The 24,030-nt window shown below is 44.6% G+C and overlaps 1 protein-coding gene across 11 annotated transcripts in view; it reads left to right on the top strand.

Annotated features, from left to right (window-relative positions):
* Positions 1 to 7,517, top strand: part of PDE4D (phosphodiesterase 4D) — a 1,096,073-nt gene extending 1,088,556 nt beyond the window's left edge. For all 11 annotated transcript variants that reach the window (XM_074952575.1, XM_074952583.1, XM_074952576.1 and 8 more), the window contains 4 exons: positions 859 to 1,013; positions 1,405 to 1,527; positions 2,074 to 2,256; positions 2,947 to 7,517. In XM_074952575.1, coding sequence (XP_074808676.1) covers positions 859 to 1,013; positions 1,405 to 1,527; positions 2,074 to 2,256; positions 2,947 to 3,360 — 875 coding nt within the window. In that variant the 3' untranslated portion in view covers positions 3,361 to 7,517. The remainder of the gene's footprint in view (positions 1 to 858; positions 1,014 to 1,404; positions 1,528 to 2,073; positions 2,257 to 2,946) is intronic.
* The last annotated feature ends 16,513 nt before the right edge of the window (positions 7,518 to 24,030 follow it).

The following is a 24,030-nucleotide window of genomic DNA, read 5'->3' as shown; positions in this document are numbered from 1 at the left end:
CCCTTTATTTTCACTGCAATATAGACTGCGTTAAGAATACACTCACTTGAAAAGGCAGCATTCTGTCACTATTAGTGCGTTGCATGCAATTCAGTCATTGGGCCAGGTCACTGCATAGGGCTTTCAAGCCATATGGCTCTCCAATAGAATATTGAGAAACACTACTGGTATTATCCTGTCACCCTCCTCCCAAACCATGCTGTTTTCATATACTAATGACCCCTTTACTCCTCAGAGTGCCTGAGATTGTTGAAGTGCATAAATTAAAAATTAAGCTGTTTGCTACATGCCTAAACCAGGGCAAATCCTTAGCTTTGTTTTCCTGGCTCTGAGTTGTAGGCAGCTGCAATTTAACTTGAATAATATTGTGCTATAAGGTGTGTGTGCCATATTTTCCATCTGATTTGGTGCACATGTGGGAGGGGTTCTGAAAGTACTGATCTGATTCTTTATGCTTGTTCCCCATACTCCTTTGCCTCAGTTTGTTAGGGTTTTCTGGGGTTTTAGGTTTACTTCATCAGTTCCTATAGTCTCTGAGTTACTTGGTTTACACAGGAAACAATACTCGTTTCCTGTGTAAGCCAATACAGATAGTTAAAAGATAGAAGGAACAAAAGCGTATCTCTAAATCCTGTTACAAACATTATGAACTCACTTTTCTGTGTTACCATCTCATTAGATTCCAAATGGTAAATCTAGGAAGGGGTTAGTTTGACCTGCAGCGATGAAGAGAAGGACTGTTCTAAATATTAGAGGAATATGTCCCAAGGAAGCTGTCTTGGGAATCTGAAAAATCAAAAAATAACCTGGGGGGAAACACAAGCTTTGTTAACATTCTGCCTCATGACTGTCTTGCAGACTCTGAACTTGCCTTGATGTACAATGACTCATCGGTATTGGAGAACCATCATTTAGCTGTGGGTTTCAAGTTGCTACAGGAAGAGAATTGTGACATTTTCCAGAATCTGACCAAAAAACAAAGACAATCACTGAGGAAAATGGTTATTGACATTGTGAGTTTCAGCTTGAATTTCTCACTTCTAATTCATTCAGATTGAATTAACAAAACAAACCTTAGATAATTTTCTGGTACATTAGATACACTCAGGCACATAATGCAGGCAATGCAGTGAAAATTGCATTATGTATAAAGCATGTATGTTGGAGTTCTTTTGAGTTAAAACTAAAGGCTGGCACAACCAACAGCCTTTACGGCACGGGGAACCCTAGTTAGGAAAAAAATGTATATAGTCATATGTGTAGATCATGGTTTCCCCCATACCTTCCGCCAAAAAAACAACAACATAAACCTGTATCTCTGTGATTTGGGGGCTGTCATATTCAAATATTGAAAAAAAATCATTCAGTTATTTTAGTTACTAATGCTTTGACTTCACCTTCAAGGTACTTGCAACAGACATGTCTAAACATATGAATCTGTTGGCTGATTTGAAAACTATGGTTGAAACCAAGAAAGTGACAAGTTCTGGGGTTCTACTTCTTGATAATTATTCAGACAGAATTCAGGTAAGATCATCCATGCTGAAAAATAGTCACTAGCCTTCATTTACTAGGTTTGTCTCCCCAGTCCTACGTGGGTGTTCGTCTCATGTAATTCTGTCCCCATTCTCACCTCATTACGCTCTCCCTGTCCTTTCAAATGTGTCCATTAGCCACAAGTGCCATATTTGCCTTCAGTATCACATTCTGTTGGGCACTGACCAGTTCTTTGGTTGAGCTTTGAGGAAGGAAAATACTCTTTCTGGGTTTAATTTGCTATGACCTAACTTCTAAACATCTTTGAATCTGATCAGTCTTGCACTTAAACATTTTCTACCTCTTAATATAGACAGAAGCTGTAGAAGTGAGATAATTTTTGGCTATTAATGCAAGTGTGAAAAACACACATAGGCACATCCAGCTTTTGCTGTACAGAATAAATGCTGCGCTACCTGTATTTTCAAGATTCTGTTTCGCAGCCACCAAATGTGTAAATGGAATAAAGAGCCTTTCGTCTCTAGTGTTAATAACGCAGGAGGTGCTCAGTAGATAATATGTGTTTGTCCATTTTAGGTTTTACAGAATATGGTACACTGTGCAGATCTAAGCAATCCAACCAAGCCACTCCAGCTCTACCGCCAGTGGACCGACAGAATAATGGAAGAGTTCTTTCGTCAAGGAGACCGGGAAAGAGAGAGGGGCATGGAGATAAGTCCCATGTGTGATAAGCACAATGCATCTGTAGAGAAATCACAGGTAATCCATTTGAATAATTAATGAGATAACATGCCAATACATTCTAATAGATAAACTTGGATCTTAGCCACTTGATTTGTTTTATTTGCATGGGTTTCTGGATGTATGTTGTTGGATTTTTTTCCCCTTTTAATTAATACATCTTTAAGAGGAGTTGAGATTTCCTACCATTAAAAATAGCTGTGTTTGGGCCAAAGAGCTCCATTATGGCATTGTTCTGTCACGTGGGATGTGCTATAAGGAGGAATACAATACATCTTTTCATTAAGCTTCCCTTTAATAGCACAATCGTATGTAAAATAGCAGTTCAGCTCAAGAGATAAGAACGAGTTGTTGGGAATTAGATTTAAAAATAAACCTTTCCAATATCCATCTCCCATTAATACGAGATAAAAAACTAAGGATTCAGCCTTGAGCACTGCAATCTGTTGAGAATGCTATAAAAGCCCATTTTCCACATAGAATAACACGGCTTCTTTTCAGCCTTTTTAAAGATAGGGTATCCAGCATGCCTGTTTCTGACAATAGTATGCTCAGACATTGTACTTGGTTCGTCTGGGAAGGAATGAACATCAGGAGCCTCTGTCCTGTCATCAAGAATTTCTATTTTGTTTTATAACCTATATGTGCATTTTTTCTTGGGAATAAGGTACTCATCCTAATTTTGTATTGTGACATTACTTGGAACAGGTGGGGTTTATAGACTACATTGTTCATCCTCTTTGGGAGACCTGGGCAGATCTTGTTCACCCTGATGCCCAGGATATCTTGGACACCCTGGAGGACAATCGAGAATGGTACCAGAGCACAATCCCTCAGAGCCCTTCTCCTGCACTGGATGACCAGGAAGAGGGTCGGCAGGGCCAGACTGAAAAATTCCAGTTTGAACTAACATTGGAGGAAGATGGTGAATCAGACACTGAAAAGGACAGTGGAAGTCAAGTGGAAGAAGACACCAGCTTCAGTGACTCCAAGACTCTTTGCACCCAGGACTCAGAATCCACTGAAATTCCCCTTGACGAGCAAGTAGGCGAAGAAGTGGAAGGGGAGGAGAGCCACACAGAACCTTGCGTGCTAGAGGAAGATCATTCTCCTGACACGTAACAGTGTGAAGACTCAGTTTCTTTCTCTCTGTCTCTTTGTCTCTCTCTCTCTTTTTTTTTTTAATTAGAAAATGGTTTCCAAAGTGCACGTCACATGCCACAACCACGGTCACACCTCACTGTCACCTGCCAGGACGTTTGTTGATCAAAACTGACCTTAATTACTCAGTTTGGCACTCAGGAATATTGTAACCACAATTTCACCTCCATGGCATCAGAGAGCAAAGGGGAAAACATCCATGAACAGCATCTTAATAAGATCTCCATTTGGCAGATTTGATTAAAGAAATCAGGTCTCTAAAGTGGTTTCAGAGGAATATAGCCTACCAGCAAAAGGCTGGTGTGCATTGGGTGTTTTATTTTACAAGCAAGGCATTGAGTAACATTCATCATCAGAGTTTTAAGAAAACAGCCAGAGAATGAACTGAGGTTCCTAATGGAAAACAAATGCACATGAATAATGGGACACAACATGAATCTGTTACCTGTAGGAAGATGAGCTGTGGAAATTGCATAATTTTCTAATTTCAAGTCTTCCTAATACATGACTGAAAAAAAAATAAAGAAAGTGTGGCCAAGTGGGTTACACTGACCTCTGCATTTTGTATTATATGTAAAACAGAGATCTTTTGTAGAGCTTACTTTTATTATTAAATGTATTGAGGTATTATATTTAAAGAAAAAAACACCTTCAGAACTTCATCTGCCACTGGTTATTTTTTCCAAAGAGTAACTTGCAAGTTTTCAGTACAAATCTGTGCAACACTGGATAATACTTCTAGTTATCTAGTTATAGATTTTATTTTATTTTAGTTTTGCACGTTAGATTTTTATAGCCTTGATCTGAGCTGTAAAAATCCATTGTTTTATATACCAATGACTTCCTTGAAATATTTTTGTGTGTGTTGCAGGAAACCCTTTCAGTGGGATGGAATTCCTTTTATGTTTGTTTTTATTATAATTTTTTCAGACAAACAACAGACGTCTGCATTGTGCTTTTGTCCTCCTAGTGGAGCTGACCCTGCAGCCCCTCCCTTACTCCCACAGATGGTCGCACTGAAACCAATGGGACCACTCAAGTCAGGAGTGGGCCCAGTATGAAAAAGTGATGAACCATCTTTATATAAACATAACACTTTTCTCTTTGCTTAATAAAATTAGTTCCTTTAGAATGTCACTCTGAGGCTGAGAACTGGCGATCACTAAATAAGAACAACCTGTTTGCTGTGGCAAAAGAGTAGAATCTTTCCTATTTTGTCTCCCTTAAAGCTTATTTTGTGTCAGCAGTTTGGGCAGTAATTTCTGTTTAGCTGGAGCACATGCTCACCTCAGAAGTGTGTGTGTGTGTGTGTGTGTGTCTTTAAAAATGATTATTAGCATATTTTTCAGAACTCCTTTTCCTTGCATGAAGAGCCAGATCATAAGGGTTTTTTTTAAAAATAAGCCAGTAAAGCTTGGAAAGGTTTGGATTTCCCCCCAGATTACTTCACAACTTGAAAATGTTTCTCATCCTACGTCCAAGTTGCGCTGGAAGGATTCTACTTTTAAATCTGATCAGTACCTAAGCCTTCAGTAACTTGGAAGGAAAAAGAGGTTTTATAGAGTCATGCTTCTCATTATGCAGTTCTACTGATAGGTCATGTGTAGTGGGAAGGAATTTATCTCCTGTGGTTGACTCTTTATTAAGACTAATTTTGATGAGTGAGATTGGGAAATAGTTGCCCAGGAAAACAAATAGATTCCTTCTGTCACAAATTCTGATCGAATGAAAAGGCATAGGTGACTTTCTGACAAGATGAAATGGAAATGGCACTTATTTCCTTTGCTTGAGTTCAGTTGAACCAGTGAATTTATAGGAAATGAAGAAGGGGTTATACCAATTTCAGAGATCTAGGATACAAACCCGTTAAAAAACTTTGGGTAATGGTTTAGCTTTTAGTGCATTTTGCATTTTTCTATATCCAGGTCGTAGGTTTATCTGCCTTTAGCCCCGAAAGGGCTTTATCTGAGAAGATACCAAAGGGGGAAAGTGAATGGAGAGATTTCGCCATGCTGATAGGAGCTTTTAAGCTCATTTCTTTCCCTCACCATCTCCCCCTGAGCCCTCACTCCCATCTAAATATCCTTTCAATCCCCAAGAGTGCCTGGAATCTTAATAATGAAAAAAAGCAATATAAATTCCAAAAAACAATATGGACCTGAAAGGGTTTTACATCTGCACTAATTGAAAACAAATAGTCTTAAAGAAAATACCACCATATTGTGAAATATACACCCATACACATGGACAATCAAATAGTAGAAAAAGACATGATTTCTTAGAGCCAGGGATCTAATGCACTGTACAATCTTTTATTTTCTTTGCCGAAGTGTGCTTTAGCATTGCACACTGCTTTAAAAATAATACAATTTACAAGTGGCTTTACATGTTCGAAATATTTTTGCCATAAGAAAGTGCAATGAGTTGGGTACTGAATGGGAAAAAAAGAAAAACCTGCATTTGCTTATAAGAATACGCTTTAGCTTGCAAGTTACTGTACTCAGTAATGCTGTGTTTGTTATTTTTAATTGGGGTTTTTTGCATTATTGTTAAAAATTATGAGCGAATACAGGTAGAACAAATTGCATTCAAAGGTTTTAAAAAAAACTTGAATGAAATGGATTTTACAGAAAGCTTTGACAATTCTTTTAAAATGCATTATTTATTTTATTTTGTGCCATGCATTTTTCTCACCAAATGACCTTACCTGTAATACAGTCTTGTTTGTCTCTGTTTACAACCATGTATTTATTGTAATGTACATACTGTAATGTTAATTGTAAATTATCAGTTCTTATTATAACATCATCCTTGACAGGTTGGTGTTGCTATATTTGGAAACTCTTGGTGAGAGAATGAATATTATGTATACATACTCCTTGTACATTTTTTCTCCTGTAATATATTCTATGTCACCTTAGAGCTTGTTTATGGAAGATTTGAGAAAAACTATAAAATACATAAAGATATATAAATAAAAAAGCTGCAGGTCTTTGGTCCCAGGGCTGTGCCTTAACTTTGAACAATATTTTCTTCTGTTTTGCTGCATTTGAAAGAAAGGTAGTTGTGGGGCTAGGGCTGGGCATTCCTACAATATTTTTAGTAGTTAATTGGTTGGGTCACTGGCACAAGCTAGTATGTACAATACTACAACCTGTTTTCATTCATGGCCCCATTTGAAAGTCAAGCTTTTCCATACCTACAGAACTGTAACTGCATTGTCTACCTGATCGTTTTCTTTCCACTTTTGAAGACTATAATCAGGGATTACTTCAGCCATTACCTGTTCCCTTTTTGACATTAACACAATCATTTGAAACAGTACTGCACAGCTGTGCTGTACACGTGGGACAGTTGTAATAACTCATTTGGCTCTTAGGCACATAGGAAAATGAATTAATCAGAATTCATATGCGTTATTATTTTGACAACTGTCCTTCATGTTCCTTCCTTACTTAGATGTACAGGAAGTACAGTATACCACTGTATAACCATAATCCATAGAGTAGGGTAAAAGACAACTTGAAATCTTGGAAATGCTTTCCAACATTAATATTAGTGTTACAAGCAGCCAAAGCTTTCCTCTTTTGTAGATGTACCTAAGGCTTTTGTACACATGTGCATAGTGTGGATGTAAAGGATGACTGTAACCCTTTAAATAACACTACTATTAGTTTTGCAGAATTAGACCCTTGCCGCTTAAACACCACAATTGCTGTAGGCGAGTTAGGATTCCTGATAGCAATTAAGTTGCTAGTGTAAGATAGATACCTCTTTTCCATTCCATTGATGCCCAGCCCTTGTAACATGTGACTGTTCAGTGAAAGGAGAGATTCTTTTTCAAGGAAAAACAGAGCCTCCTTTTTGACACAAACTGTAGATTTTAGCAGCCCTGGCCCAAAGGAATTTGATTGCTTTTGTTTTAAACAGTATAAAAGGGACACTATAATAACAGAAATCCTGAACAATTTTTGTTATTGTTTTAATTTGTTTTTTCCTTTGGGTATGTCTTTAGACTGGCAACTTGTGTGAACATTGCAAATGATTAGTCTTTCAATGGTTTCTTAGCCTCTCTTACAGCCTATGGAGTAGTACTGTACATCAATACCTTCATATGAAATTTTTATATGCAATGGAAATAAAAGCATGGGTTGATTCTGCCTAGCTCCTGTATTGGACTTTCTTTTGCAAGTAAAGTTTATTTTACACAGTAAGTGCCATCAGTAACAACACATTTTAAGATACAAATGAATGCAATAAGAATGAGATTAGTACATTTCCAGGACCATATTATATACCGAATAACAAGAAGTAAATGGGGGGGACGGTCAATTAAACAAAGAGGTTATCCCATCAAAGACAACATTCCATAAAGGGTCTAATCCAGTAAGGTACTAATCACTTTAAAAGATAGGGTTTGTTCTTGATTCCGTTGAAATTGCCACTGACTTCAGTGGAAGTAGGAACGGCTCCAGAGAAAGAAAGGGCTCATCTTAAAAAGACCTGAGAACACTCTTGAGTTTCCTTAGTGGAGCAATAACAGAAAGGAAGAGGAGTTCCTCTAGTTAAATATTCACCAGACAACTCCTCATCTAAATGGATGATATCACAATGGTTGTTAAAGTACTGATCAAAAACCAACGCTTACTTCACTAAGGAAGAAATTCATAGATTTCAAGGCTAGACGGGACCACTGTGATCAGCCAGTCTGACCACCTGAATAATCCAGGCCATGGAGCTTCCCCAAAATAATTTCTAGAGCATAGCATGTAGGAAAAAAATCCAATCTTCATTTAAAACTTGCCAGTAATGTAGAATCCATCGCAACCCTTGGTAAATTGTTCCAATGGTTAATTACCCTTACTGTTAAAAAATGGATGCTTTACTGAATTTGTCTAGCTTCAATGTCCAGCCTTGAATTGTGTTACACCTTTCTGTGCCAGATTGAAGAACCAGTTATCAAATATTTGTTTCCCAGGTAGGTACTTAAAAACTGTAATCAAGTCACCCCTTAACGTTCTCTTTGTTAAACTAAATAGATTGTTTCTTGAGACCAGAGCAGTCCCGTCCAGACCGGGGAAACCACCCTGGGCCCCCGCGCTTAAGAGGGTTGCAGGGGGGAAGGGCAGGGTGGCCTGGGGGGGGGGTTGTGGCGGACCTGGCGGAGGGAGCAGGAGTCACCGGCTGGTCTGTTTATTTCTTTTTCTTGCCCGTAGCCCCACTGGGCTCGAGCTCAGTCGCTGCAGCAGCAAGTGACCTGACTCCAGCCCACTCTGCTCGGCCAGGTCCCAGCGTTGTCTGCCACTGCAGGGTCCTAGCGTGCCCCCACCCCCAACCACTAGTGCGAAGCTGAGCCAGGCTGACCTTGACCCTGCCCTTCCGTCTTGGATGGACCCTTCCCTTTTCTGGCGGGACACTCCAGCAGCACACTGGGCCCTCTCACCCCCAGCACAGGTTAGTGCCAGCCAGTAGTCTCCAGGCTAGGGCTAGCCCTTATCACCCCTCCCCCTGCCTTAGGGGCCTCCTTGCCTTTCAGCTCTCCAGCCTTGGGGGTCCCCTGCCCCGCAGTACCAGGACCTGGGATCCCACAACTCTGCTCTCTCCACCACCCACCAGGACGGGTCCTCCACCCAGCTGCTTTTCCGCTTTCCCTCCCGCTCCCAGCCCTCAGAGAAAACCGATCTTAGAGCCCCTCCTCCATGCCGGAGGGTCATGGCTCTCAGTGTTGTGAATCTGTAAGTACATTTTTTTAAAAAGTCACTGAGGGTAGCGAGCCCATATGCACCCGGGAAGCGAGTCTGCTGCAAGGAAGTCCAGGAAGGTGGATGTCAGAATGCAAGCGGCGCAACACTGAGCATGGGCGGTGAAGGTTTTTTTTAATTATATGAACTTCCTTATAATTATAAAAAAGAACTGCAATATAACAACATTATAATTATACAGCTGGGTACTATCAATATTTAACCTGCGGCCAGCAGCTTTCCTGGAAGTTCACTGTAACCAGATTTCACGGGTATAAAAAATGTTAAGGGGGGGGGGCATACAGGCTGATTTGCCCCGGGCCCTGCACCTCCCCATCCAGGGACAGCTCTGCTTGAAGCTATCACTAGAACACTTGTTGTCTAATTCTTTAATCATTTGCATGGGCTGTTCTGTGAACCCTCTCCAATTTATCAACCGCCTTGAATTGTGGCCACCAGAATGTGACAGTATTCTAGCAGTGGTCACACCTGCAACAAATAACCTCTCTACCCCTAGTCAAGATTCCCCTGTTTATGCATCCAAAAATCACACAGTGTCGCACTGGGAGTTCATGTTTATCTCTTTATCCACTATACCCCCCCCCATCCCCCCGCGCAAATCTTTTTCAGTGATTCTGCCTCCCAGGCAAGAATCCCCCGTGCTGTAAGTATGACCTATAGTCTTTTGTTTCTAGATGTATGGCTTTACATTTGACTGTCTTGAATCACATGTTGTCTGATTGCACCCAGCTTACTAAGTGCATCCTGTATCAATGACCAGTCCTCTTCATTATTTACCAGTCCCCCAATTTTTGTGTCATCTGCAAACTTTATCATTGATGATTTTGTTTTCTTCCAGGTCACTGATAAATAGCGTAGGCCCAAGAATCAATCCCTGCAAGACCCCACTAGGTGCAAATACCTCCCTGAGCCAGCAAGGGTGAAGCTAACCCTTTATGTCTTTTGCCTTTCCTGACGAAACCCTGTCAGGCTCTATGCTGGTAATGCAACAGACTAGGCAAGCAGAAGCGTAAGACCAAAAATGAAGTCCCGGTGTTACAGCAGCCCGCTGCACCTGTTGGTGTTGAATATAGTTCTGAAACTGATAAGCTGACTCGTCGCTATTCGCAATTCCGTGGCAATCCAGCCACTTGCTTTCTCTGCCATGACTAAAACAAAAAGTGACAGCTGGTAGGGAACACAGTGCTGACTGGACACCCCTCAGTTTATTTTCTAGTTGGGCACATTTTTGAGCCGATTTGCCATATTCAAAAACATACCAAAACCCCTCAGTGAGGGATGAAGATAAGTGCCTGGATTCCTGCTGGCAAAAAAAGATGTCAGAGAAATCGGCAAACATAACAAGGATGAGGACAGGAAACGCAGAGCGCGAAATAATGCAAAACCCACCATGGGCAGGGTGCAAATCTGTCTTCCAGCTACTCACTGCTGTTAAAGATAGTCCAGTGACAACAGCACTACTCTGGGACTTGGGTTCAAATCCTGATGCACTACAGACTTCCTGTTGGATGTCTCTGTGCCTCAGTTGCCTAGCTGTGAACTGGAGATATTTGTACTTCCCGCCCGCACAGGGTAGAACTGTAAAGATTAGGAAGCAGTCAGATGCTATGGTAATGAGCTCATATAAGCATGTATGCTAGATAGAAAACCAGATGTACACATTAACCCAAAATTAACAGGGTTCCCATGGCCGTTCAAAAATATTGCTGTGTATAATACAGATTACAACAGAGCTTTAAAGACTGTAAGACACTCTAGAGGCGCTATTATTAAGACTACGGGCTTGTCTACAGGAACATTTCGCTCACAACAAGTTGGGGTATGAGTCTACGCTGCACGAGCCTCTAATGGGCTGTGTGGACTTTGCTGATATGCATTAACAGTTCATTAATGTGAGCTAGTCCTAGTTCCAATGCTTGATGTGCATGCAAGTTATCCATTCATAGTTTCTCAACCATAAAGCAAGGAAGCAGTTTATTGAAACATCAATGCATGTTTTATGCCATAATGCGCTGGGGTTTTTTTATGAAAGAATCTATTTTAAGTTGAACCATTCATTTTAACCGTCTTTGTTGGTCTATTACAGTGGTTCTCAAACTTTTGTACTGGTGACCCCTTTCAGATAGCAAGCCTTTGAGTGCGACACCCCCCCCCCCCATAAATTAAAAAGACTTTTTAATATATTTAACACCATTATAAATGCTGGAGGCGAAGCGGGGGTCTGGGGTGGAGACTGACAGCTCATTACCCCCCCCCCGAGGTAATAACCTTGTGACCCCCTGAGGGGTCCCAACCCCCAGTTTGAGAACCCCTGGTCTATTACTTCCGCATGTGCTAGCACAGTGAAGCGAACGCTGTTGGGTTTCATTCACTGCCCAGCAGCGCTAGCAGCCATGTGGCAAAGTCCTTCCCTTAATGCCATCCTGTTTCTCGCTCCCCTCAGAATGGGCTGAGGCGCTATTCGGCACGAGGACAGGAAATCAGGCTCAGAAGCACCGCTGAGCATCATCTTGTACCATTCTGCTGCGCTAACGCTGTGTCACACAGTATTAGTGTCATGTAATTAGCCTTGTTTTTCTCATCCAAAATAAAAGAGAACAGTGTACATGTGTGAGTGCCTGCCCCCTGTATGACTGGAGCCCCATTCAGCCCTTCCGATGCAGGGCAAATGGAACTTTGCGGCCAGCTGCACGTAGGCAGATTCACAGGGCAGGGCACCATCCTCATGTGTGACACAGATTTGGCTTGCAAGAACCTTTCTAAAACTCAGAGAGCCTGGTGTGCTACACAGTACAGAGCCCTCTCACTAACCAATGGGCTTGTGCAGCAAGGCCCCCTTGTGACAGCTATTGTCCCCCACACACCTCAGAGCCTGCCTCTGGAGCGTGGACCTGCTGGGTTCCCACTGTTCGGTGAGTTCTATCCTGCTGACTGGGCGGTGGGGCTCCTGGTCTTGTGATTGTGAGCGAGAGCGGGCATGTGGGCTGGGGAGAGGAGCAGAAGCAAATGTGATGGAGAGGAAGTGCACATAGAATGTAATGCATACAATGAATGAGGCAGAAGCCTGCGTTAGAATGAAGGGGTGGGGTAAGAGGGAAGAGAATGGGAGTGGGAGAGACTGTGTTGAAGTGGTCAATTGTTCTACAGCGTTACATAGCAGTGTGTTTGTTGCGCATTTTTCAGACTGGGATCTGCAAATTAGGCCCCTAAATAAGTGAGGGGCTAAACTTTACTTCAAGTCAGCAGGAGCTGCAGGAGCTCAGCAACTGTGAAAAAAACCAAGCCACTTTTATTCTATGGCCTAAATAGGCCACCCTGGTTTCTGGCACCCAAGTGTGAAAATCTGAGCCCCAGTGTACCAGGTGGTCACTGCCATATCACAGTGCACGGCAAGGCGTGTGCTTTTTATTTTAAGCAGAAAAACACTTCTTTGGGAAGGGGAAGGCTGCCAGACCATATGTGCTTTGGTGCACTCATTCCCATTGTGATGTAATCCCAGCTCAGGTGCGGTGTGTTTGAGGAGCATAAAGCTCTGTGTGTGTGTGTGTGTGTGTGTGTGCGCGCACGTGTGTCTGTGTGTGTGTGTGCGCGCACATGGAAGGAAGGCCTTCCTGCCTTATTCTTTAGTTGCAGCTGGATTTCAAATAGACCCCCATTCTTCCATTTCTAAAGAACGCCTCCCATCTAAAACTGTTATTTATGAATGGCAAAACCCTCCTGAAACTTACTTAGGAATTCCTGGCAATCAATCAATCAATCTGTGTCCATTCCATTTTTTGAAATGCTGGCTCTCTTTGATATACAGTGTATGGACCATGTCATTTTTGGAGATGTAGGGAAAATCTGCTGTGCCAATGAGAGAGGAAAAGTTCGCCCTTAAGCAATGAAGTATGTCAGGAAATGTGTCAGCACTTAGACAGCATCACAGTTGAATATATTGTCTTGTGTGACACTATCCAGCATAAATACAAGCTCTGAAGTGTTTTTCCTGTGATTATGAACTGGATATATTTTCAATGAAATAAAACCACACTGGTTGCTATACCATGCCATTAATTAGCATCCCTTAAAGAGGGCACCAGAGCACCACTTTGCCCTATTTAGGCATTGCTTTGCGGGGGCCAGCATTGTCCATCAGAGAGAGGCACAATGTCTCTTGGCATGTCACAGCAGCTCAGGGAAGCGTGTAACACTCCTTATGGTGTGCTTTCCTCCATGGCTAGTCAGCCCTGCTGACGAGTGGCAGGGGAATTAGACCATGCCCCTATTCCTCGCCAATTTTGGTGTGCTGGCATCCCAGGTGCTGTTAGCTGAGAGCTACAGGAAGTGGTGGAGAGGGACTTGCAACTGGCCCTTCCATTATTGGAGGGAGACGGGGGGCAGGGGGCGGGGGGGGGGGGTGGGGCGGGGAGAGAATGTGCCCATCTTGTGCACATGTGCAATGGGCAGCCATAATCTGACCTTAAATTAAATGTATACAAGCCTTCGGCATTTAACTGAATATGCCCTTGCCTACGGAGGCAGCTGAAGGGAGATGTTCATGCTCAAGCCCCTTCTGCCAGTCAGTAATCCTTGGCTACTTCAGGTAAAAAGGATCCCTGAGATTTATTTGGAGGTTGCGTCTTTGAGAACCAGCCCCAGCTCTAATTAACTGACAAGATCCGTTAAGACAATGGTTGGCCCCAGCAAATGAAGCCATAAATGTGCTTTGTGAAAGGGGCTGTGGCTTAGCTTTTTAAAGGTATGTAGGCAGTGCTGCACTCAGTCAATGGGGTTGAGACTCCTAAGGGTATGTCTACACAGTGATAAAATACTTCACACCTGGGTCAACTGCCTCAGGCTCAAGGAGCTCAGGCTGTGCATTGCAATGTAGACATTCTGGAGGGAGAGTCTCAGAGCCTGGGCTCCAGCCGGAGCCTGAACGTCTACACTGCAATTTTATGGCTCCAGAGCCCAAGCCCCCTGTGCCCAAGTCCGATGACCCAGGCTCTGAGTCTCGGTGCCACGGGTCTATTATCACAGTGTAGACACACCCTAAGTCACTGTTGAAAAATGAGACAGTCTCCTAAATCAGTTAGGTGTTGCAACACTGAGTGTAGCAATGCCTAAATACCTTTAAAAACCAGGCCCTGTGTCTTTTTGTGCTTCTTCATGATGGTTCAAGAAGGTTTTTCATAAAAAGAAAAAAAAAGAGGCAGGGCATGTTACAAGCTGGCCAGTAGTCCTCTGGATCGACATCAGTCTATTGTGAGGGGCCCCAAGTGCTCGGTCTCACTTGCTTCTAAGTGGGACTTGGGCAGAGTTTAGTGATGCTTTCTGGCTCTAGGTCCCTAGTGGACACACTTCTTGGCTGTGCCCTTCCTTGGTACATGGAAGGCTACAATCCAGCCTCCTAGACACTGAAACCAGTGCCGCAGACCTCCTAAGCCCCTCAGATCACTTGCGTATGCTTCCCAAGAGGCTCTGGTCACCCTGGGTATGGCAGGAGACCCAGGAACGCAGGCTTTGCAGAGGAATTTCTTAACCAGAAACACTTAACTCGTGAAAGCACTCAAGAGTTACAGAGCTTTTAAAACAACAGAAGTCCTGCGATGCACCCTCCCATGTCCGAGCTCACCCCTCCCCATCTGTGAGGCCAAATTTTGCCTGCATTCCAGGTAGAGCAGAATCCTGCCTGCCTTTCCACGTGGGGCGCTGGCATTTAGCTGAATGGAGGCGGCTGAAGGAAGATGTTCATGCTCAAACCCCTGCTGCCCTGCAGAGAGCAGAAACCTGCTCTTGAATACAGTCACTGTCTCCTTTTGCCATGTGTCCAGGCTCAGAAGCAGCAGCTCCACTATCCACACAGGCACCCCTGTGTAGAAAATCCGTGGTTTCCTGGGACAATCAAAGTTGCTGGCCTGAGCTTGGTCTGTGATGGTTTCTCAATCACAAGGCATTGAACACCTTTCCTGGGCAGGGTAGCTGTTCAGAATCCATCATAATAGCCTTGCCTTGGGAAAGGTTGGACACGTGTCCAGCACATAGTACAAAATGGAATTCCTAGTACAAAATGGGGGTGCTAGTACACAATGGCGTACACAATTTGATAGACATATCCCATGCTGTCACAGAGGTGCCTGAGGTTTTAATAGTAGAAATGTAGGTGGTTTTTTTTTTTTTTTTAATCTTGTTGTTTCCTGAAAGACTCACTGGATGACCAGATAACTGGTGGGATGATGACAGCAGAGACTCCATACAGTTACGCTTGATTATACGTTATAAGGCAGCAAATGAGAGCACAAAAGACTTTTTTTGCCTAGTGCTCTTTAAAGTACAAGGTACAGTACATAGTTACTTGAAGCACACCTCTGCTATTTTTACGCGTTTAGTTCCAATGGATCTTATTGTGCTTGGAGTCCACGACCCATAAACATTTTATCACCATCTTAAGAAAATTGCAGCAAAGGTGGATTCCCATATTATTTGATTTTGAGCAAGAAAAAATTAAAGAGACACTTGCCGGACATTTAAGACGGCGTCTAATAAGTCTGAGCTGTACAGAATAATTTCAATTAATTATACTAGAGAATTTTGCGTGCAGGCATTTTACAGGTATCTCTGCAGCGAGATACTAGCATTTTAATGAGTTGTGATTGCAACAAGGGTTAAAATAGCTTGGCGGCCAGCACAAAAATTGATCTTATGGGACCATATTAAAGGGCATGAGAAATGAATAACATCAGGCTGAGCCAGAGCTCTCAAAGCAGTGCTAGGCAGTAAAAAATAGCTAAGGCTCTAGGATTATTCTGATTAGATTGTAGACTTTCTAGCAGAGCAAATGAATCATTGTAAACCTTTGATTTCAAACATTCAGACAATGAAAGTGGTCGTTTCTGGGACTGTCTTTTGATTTATATATATGTACGTGAAAGCGAGCTAATAATAGCAATGGCTACTCCCCTTGCTGGGATTTTCTGGGGATAATTACACCACAGCAGGATTAAAGGTATAATTTCTGCCTCTTTCCACATAAAACCTGGGGATGTGATAGTCTCAATTACCATACAGAACTTGCCTTGCTGTTTCAAAATCTAATAGAATGTGCAGAAAAAGCAACACAGTTTATGCAAATATCTGTGTCTGTGCTTCTTTATAGTAGAGTATAATTTAGGAACATTGGAATTGTCTCACTGGATCAGTCTAGCTAGTCCACTGTCCTGTGGCTGACCAGACATTTCAGAGGACGGTGTGAGAAAGCCCCGAGAAGGCAGCTGAGAGCTAATCTGTTGCCAATGAGGGTCAAGCCTAAACCCTAACGTTTGGAAATTGCTTTAAATCCTGAAACATGAGATTTTTATCTCCCTTCCAATATGCTTTGTTAGCACTAGCTAGTATAACTGGATATGCTTGTTAGTCAAATAAATGTTCAATACCTCTTTAAACCTTACTGAGCTTGTGCACGCAACAGCATCCTGTGACAGTGAGTTCCACAGCGTAATGATATGTTGTGTGAAACAGGTATTTTCTTTTAGCTGTGCTGAATTTGTCACCTTTCAGTTTCATTGACTGTCCTCCTGTTCTTGTGCTCTGAGACAGGAAGAATAGGAGCTCCTGATTTACTTTGGCTAAACCATGCATTGTTTTATACACTATCGTGTCCCCTGTTGTTCATCTGCTTTCTAAGGTAAACAAGCCCTTTTTTTTTTCCAATCACTTACCATGAGCGAGTTTTCCAACCATTCTTGTTGCCCTCTCTGAATGTCTTTAATTGTGCAATAGCCTTTCTGAGATAGGGTGACCAACACTGCACACGGTATTACAGATGTGAGCATCTTCGATGGTAAACGTGCAGGATGAACCCATGCAGTCACTTCAGCCAACAGGATAGCAGGAAGTTCAGATAACTGTGTCAGTCTGCTGTGGTGTCTGCCTGTTGGTTAGTAGGTATGAGAGTGCTGATCACAAGTGAGTGTTATGCTACATCTCTGGTAGCACCTCAGACTTGATGCTCCCCAAGAAAGAGATGATAGGTAAGATTTTTGGGTATGCTCCATTGACGCCCATATGTAACACTGAATAAGAACAAACCCTGGATCTCACTGCCCACCCTGAGAGGAAAGAACCCCAAAGCAGAGCTGGCCAAAACATTTCAAAATTCAACATTTTCCAAAATTCAACGCTTCCCAGACAAAGTCCCATTTTTTGACCAGCTCTACTCAACACTCCTGTCCTCCCGGTTGGTGTTCTGCAGCCAGGAGCACAGCTTTTGGGCGGCAGAACCACCCACAGATGCTGCATTTCCACTTGATGGTGAGTAATGGCCAGTGGATATGTGAAGTGACAAAGCCAGCAGTGTTGCTCCACCCCTGAGCCCAACCCTGTCCCCATCACCTCACCTCTCATGCTAACGCACCAGGAGCCCTTTTGGAGCTGGACTCCATGGTACACAGGGAATATGGAGGCTATGCACAGGCTCCACAAATTTTGCTTTTCCCAACCCCATGACTTCCCCTACACCAGGCGAGCAGCATGACCACAGAGGAATGGGCAGCATTTTGCCAAATTTCCAGTCCTAAAAAACAGCATAATAGACTCATAGACCTGGAAGGGACCTTGAGAGGTCATCTAGTCCAGTCCCCTGCACTCGTGGCAGGACTAAGTATTACCTAGACCAGGGGTGGGCAAACTTTTTGGCCCGAGGGCAACATCATGGTTGTGAAACTCTATGGGGGGCCGGGTAAGGAAGGCTGTGCCTCCCCAAGTGGCCTGGCCCCCGCCTCCTATCCGCTCCCTCCCACTTCCTGCCCCCCTCAGAACCCTCGACCCATCCAACCCCCCCTACTCCTTGTCCCCTGACTGCCCCTTCCCGAGACCCCCCTGACCCTAACTGCCCCCCCGGGACCCAACTCCCATCCAACACCCCCTGCTGCCTGTCCCCTGACTGCCCCGACCCCTATTCACACCCCCGATCCCTGACAGGCCCCCCAGGACTCCCATGTCTATCCAACCCTCCCTGTTCCCCGTCCCCTGACTGCTCCCCAGAACCCCCTGCCCCTTATCCAACCACCCCTGCTGCCCGCCCCTTTACCATGCCGCTCAGAGTGGCAGGAGCTTGCAGCCCCACCACCTGGCCGGAGCCAGCTGCGCTGCCCATGCTGCCCGGCAGGAGCGGCGGGCCAGAGCACTGGCGGCGGCGTTGCGGGGGAAGGGCCGGGGGCTAGCCTCCCCGGCTGGAAGCTCAGGGGCCAGGCAGGACAGTCCCATGGGCTGGATATGGCCCGCAAGCCATAGTTTGCCCAGCTCTGATCTAGACTGTCCCTGACAAGTGTTTGTCTAACCTGTTCTTAAAAAATCTACAATGATGGAGATTCCACAACCTCTCTGGGCAACCTCCCTAGACATAATGATACACTGCAAAACTATCCATGGTAAAGTGCTGCTACTGGCTACATGGCGATTTGCTTCCAGCACCAGAAAGGACACAGTCAAGATAAAAAATTACATGAGCATCAGTGCTCTTTACCAGTGAGATTATAAAAGCTGAAAGAAGCTAAGAAACCTAATTTAATGTTTGCCACTGAAGTGGTTTATTTACTTTTTGCCTTTCACTCCACTTGGGCACTAGAACTTGACAAGTCTGCTTATGATAAACATCAGGGGCCATAAACACATTTTTTTCCACAAAACCTACATTGTGGGCCTAACCTTTGACAATGTCCCTTTTCTAAATGTTAATGTAAGCGGGGAAATAGTCCCGCTATTGTGGGGAACTTTCCCGGCTTCTGCACTACCCCGGTGAAGTGGGCTAGGGAAAGGATCTGAGTCCTTGCTCCCACTTCCTTTACCCAGTGGCCTCCCTGCCCTTGAGGACTCCCCTTCCACTCTCCTGTCTGGCAGAGTCCTCGTAACCCCAACAAGGCTGGGCCCAGGATTCCTGGGGGCTCGACCCCCAACCCTGCTTTGATCACCTAGGACAGGGGCCAGGGTGTCCCCACTCCGGGGTACTCTTTCTGCACTGGGCACTTCTCTGACCCACTGACCATTACATACAAGTTAAAGCAAATACAAGTTATTTAATCAACAATTAATTTTAAAAAGAATAAGGAAAAATGAGAAAGGTTAAAGGAAACACATCACCCCGCTCTGTGGCAGGGAACATCACACACAGTGTCTCTGGAATGTCAGGGCAGTTCACAGTCTGTTCCTTGTAAGTCCCAGGCCCCCTGCTCAGGCCCTGGCTGTGCTGCAGGGATGCTGTGGGTTGGACACTTGCTCTGGTGGTGGCCTCAGGCTCTAAGTGGTAGGATCCTTCTTCCCAGTGTCGCCCCCGCCTTGTCGGGGTTACGATCCAAGCCTGGCCTGCAGAGCCTCTTTGCTAAGGCATCTCCCTGTGCTGGCCCTGCTGCCCAGCATCCCCCTGGGTCTCCCCAGCTGCTCACTGCGCCCAGCTCCGGATTGTTCCAGCCCCAGCTGCACCACTCTGTCTCAGCACTGCCGCTGCTGCTCTGCCTCCAGCTCCCTGGGCTGCTTCTCTGGCCCCTCTGCCTCTGGTTGCTACAGCTCTGCTCCCAGGACGGGTCTGCTCTGCAGGCTGCTTCTGTGACTCTGCTCCCAGCACTGACCTGCTTCCTGGGCTACAGCTCTGCTCCCAGGACGGGTCTGCTCTGCAGGCTGCTTCTGTGACTCTGCTCCCAGCACTGACCTGCTTCCTGGGCTGCTCTTCTGGCCCCTCTGGCTCTGGTTGCTGCAGCTCTGCTCCCAGGGCAAGTCTGCTCTCTCTGGGCTGTGCCTCTGGCTTTGGGGCCGCAGCTCTGCTCCCAGGACAGGGTCTGCTCTCTCTGGGCTGCTTTTCTGGTCCCTCTGGATCTGGCATGGCTCTGCTCCCCAGATTATCTTGGGCCCCTGTTTTCTCCTTAGCTCGGCCCCACTCTGTCTGACCCAGGCAAATCCAGCTCACACGGAGAACGGGACCTCCCTGGCCTCCTGACTCCTTGATTAGCCGGCCCGCCCTGTCGTTCAGACTGACCTGGGGCACTGGCCTCTCCCCATTGTTCCTGGGGACTGTCAGTCTCAGGGTCCTGATTCCCCATCAACCCTTCCCCCTTTTTAGTACTGGGAGCTAGCAACTAAAACACCCCCACTGAATGTTAGTAAGGGGGCAACAGCCCCCTTACATTAATAACAGAGGGTGCTGCCCATTACGCTTGCTGATACATGCCTGTCTAGGGAGAATATTAAACTTGCAAGATGTAGGGGAGTGTTTTCATTGATATTTCATAGCAGGTTCTATTAAATTACCAGCACTTGTGTCTGTCTCAGGTGGCGTTAAACTTTGGGACTTCTGGTCTGTTGCTTTTTCTGCCTCCTGCTCTGGATCTCTGCCAGTTGAGTGCCTGCAGCTGGGTCACTGTGCTGTTTTTCTGTACAATGGCTGCTGGTAGGTGCCTGAAGTTCATTACTCCAGATGGGCTGTTTGCACACGCTGCCATCAAGGAGGAAGCGTGGGTGGTGATGAAACATGTTTCTCTTGCAGGGTGGCTGGCTTGCTTTCTCTTGGGTGCTCAGTGTTTTGTAAATGGCTAAAATCAAAACTAAATTCAGTTACAAACAGGGTTTGAACTAAGTTCTTTGAAAAAGTAAAGTGCATTTTAGTGAAGGCTAGGAGTGAAGCCTTGCGCTATTGGTTAACTGGCTAGAGCACTGTATTATGGTACTTGATCCTCTTGGTTTACTATGCCTCAAAAGCCCAAAGGTTTGGGTTGGGTGCTTATCTAATGCCCTGAACACTTTTAGGTCCCTGCAATCATCCCTGTCAACCTCCTTCAGCAGCAGATGTTTTCTGTTTCCAGGACCTAACTCCCAATAGCTGACAATATCTTTGCGGAAGGGGGGCCCTGCTCTCGCACAGCAGGCAGAAGTCAGGGAAGACCCTACCCTTGAGGGGTGGTGGAGCTGAAACCCCAGTGCCTTCTCTCCACCATCAACAGACATTTTCAGGGCTTTCCATGACCTTCCACTGGCAACAGACAGATTCCTACAGCTACAGAAATGTGGTGGCAGTGGGACCTGCAGAAAAGCTGCCAATACAGATAAAACTAACGGCTGGGTTGCTGGGGGGAAAGGCATCTAAACTGAAGCTGTCCTGAACTTCAGAAAAGATGTGCTTGCTCCAATCTGGATGTTATTTGGCCCAAACTGGGTCTCCCATTGCTAGGGAAGGGCTTCAAAACCAATTTATTTTGGCATAAGACAAACGTCAACACTAGTCTTAAATCATTGTCTCACCTAGAAACCTTTTAAAGACCTGAGCAATGGCAAGATATTTATATGTGATACCCAAGCAATAACTGGCTCCTCCTCACCAGAAGGCTGAAACTGAGAGGAGACTACAGAGGGCTCCAAAGCAGTGACTTCTCCAACCACCACCTCCCTTGAGAATCAGCAGTTCCAGCAGGGCCCTGCTCATTTGGACTATTTGTTATATAATTAATGGTTTGGACCATAGTGGCCACCTCCCAAACTAAAGGGACATATAAGTAGGAAATAGCCCAGGGCAGTGGACTTAGAATCGCTACAGGGAGGACCCTGCTGGTGTTGCTTTCCTCTAGGTCCGGGGCTGGGACCTGGTGGAGAGGGAGGGCTCATAAGGACTGAGGCTGAGATGTGAGTAGAAACCAATAGATTCCTGACTTAGGTATAGGAATCAGGCACCTCTACCGCCCTGTCAGAGAGGCAAACATCTGGTGGTCAGGTGTGCTAACTGCTAGACCACCCGGCCCTCTGAGCAGGCTATCATACCATACTTCCACAGCCAATAGAGGTGCTCAAGCTGGAACTCTTACACTATAAATGGAAGGAAACGGCTAGTGATGCATCCTCTGATGGCCATTTGACCCTTGGAATTTCTTACTAGCTTTCTGGACATTATGTAAGCTCCATCTTTTATCCCAAGACAATTTACAAGTATGTTTGAAGGTATTGTTCAATAACTCTTCATTTGCAATGTATTATCGAGGAGATGGTCCAAAGAGACTGCCTTTTTGTGCCCAGACCAAAATGGCTCAGAATACAAAGTAAAAAAACCAGGATTAGTTAAAATCCAGATTCTATTTTATGAGTTGATGGTGGAGATAAAAGTCTGGTTTTAGAAACACTCTAGTAACAGAGAAATAATACATTTACTGTTGTGAAAGGGAGGAAAAAAAATCGTCCACAGAAGACTGGCAATCCAGAATACAATACTGTAATTCAAGGAAAACTATCTGTCCTCTGTACATATGGTCTGATGCAATTACCTTCCAATTCTTGCCAGGACACCCTATGTGCCATCATTAAATTTAAATCCCTGGTACGTAGAGGTTACTGTCTTGTACCGGCTAAAAACAAATCAAATAGCTGGATGTACTCAGGGGTCAGTGCATGTATCGAGTGTCTCGCTGGAAGCAGTAACCGGATGGTGGAGTGGCAGTGCACTAGTGGTGGTAAATCACTCTTTTATTCTTTGTGCTTCTGAAGCGGAACCGCTCCAGTGTTCAAGCTTCATTAATAATTAATACAGAGGGGAAGTGGGGCCCAGCTCGCAAATGTTTTTAGATCTTCATAGCCTACTTTAGGCCAGGGCTCTTGAAAGGGTGATTAGATTTGGCTGCTTTAGATAACAGGCAGAGTTTAAAACATTGAGACTGACACCAGCCAAGGTGAAGTGAAGGTTCCCCATGCATAGGTAAAAAATACACTGTAGGAAGCACGAACCTGAGCTGCAATATGGTGTAATGCTTAGAACAGGGGAATAGGGATCATTAGGCCTGGATTCTATACCTGCCTCTGCCACAGATGCTGAGGCTTTGTTAATTAATGTTTGTAAAGCACTTTGAAATCCTTGGAGGAAACACTCTATATTGATGAAAGTTATTGGAAAGAGGCTGAAGGATCATTTCAAAGTAACTCTCCACCCCCCACCTCAGAAACAGCTTGAAGGAAACAATTAAAAGTTAGGCCATTCTCGGAGGGACATGGCCTCAGATCAGCAACTAGCCAGTAAAGGGCTGTAGGAAGCTTAGTGATCAAGAAAGAGAAGTGCAGTGACATCTTAAAAACATGAGGCTCAGGCACAAGGAGAGAGACAGCAAACGGTGTGTGAGGATGAGCAGCAGACTAGAGGAAGCTAGCTGTGGAAGGAAGGCCATGTAGGAGGTAGGCTGAGAGATGAGGGAGAAGGAGGCTAACTGTGAGGTGATATCATCAGGGAGTCACCAGCATCAAGATCTAGGTGGGGCAGTAAAGAAACAGGAGACATGAGGCAGCTGCTTCAACAGGATGGCAGAGGAACTATGCAAAGGTGCCCCCTTGTGAGACCAAAGATAACACAGCACTTCAGACCTCAGATCAGCACTTAATTACCATTCAAGAGGGAAGAACTGGGAAGGGCAGCCCAGCCACAGTGCACCCTGTGATGGGGTTGTTACATTATTATTAACACCAACCCTTTGGAGAGTCAAGCCATAAATATCTTCCCAATGAGAGTTGGTCAAAACATTTTTGACTTAACTTTTTTTCATCAAAACCAAAATGTTTCAGGGAAATATACTGGTTTTGATGAAAAGTTTGTCAGGACAGTTTCTCAGGCACAAAAGTGGAATGGGGGAAAGAGAGAAAGAAACACACCGCTGCAAACTAGCCAATGGTACAGTGGTTATAGCACTCACCTGGGATGTATTCAGAGCAGAGATGTGAACCTGGGTCTCCCAGGTGAACGTCCCAGTCAAGGGGCTATTTATCATCTATTCAGAGGAGATGGTTATTCAATCTTTCATTCTGTAGCTGCAATACCCAAGAGAGGTGCTTCGCATCTTCTTCAACGACTGTCTCTGGGAAGCCATCATGACTG

Source organism: Natator depressus, chromosome 5, assembly GCF_965152275.1.
Source record: "Natator depressus isolate rNatDep1 chromosome 5, rNatDep2.hap1, whole genome shotgun sequence".
Lineage (NCBI taxonomy): Eukaryota > Metazoa > Chordata > Testudines > Cheloniidae > Natator > Natator depressus.
Note: the sequence above shows the minus strand (reverse complement) of the source record. Positions and strands in the feature narration are given on the sequence as shown.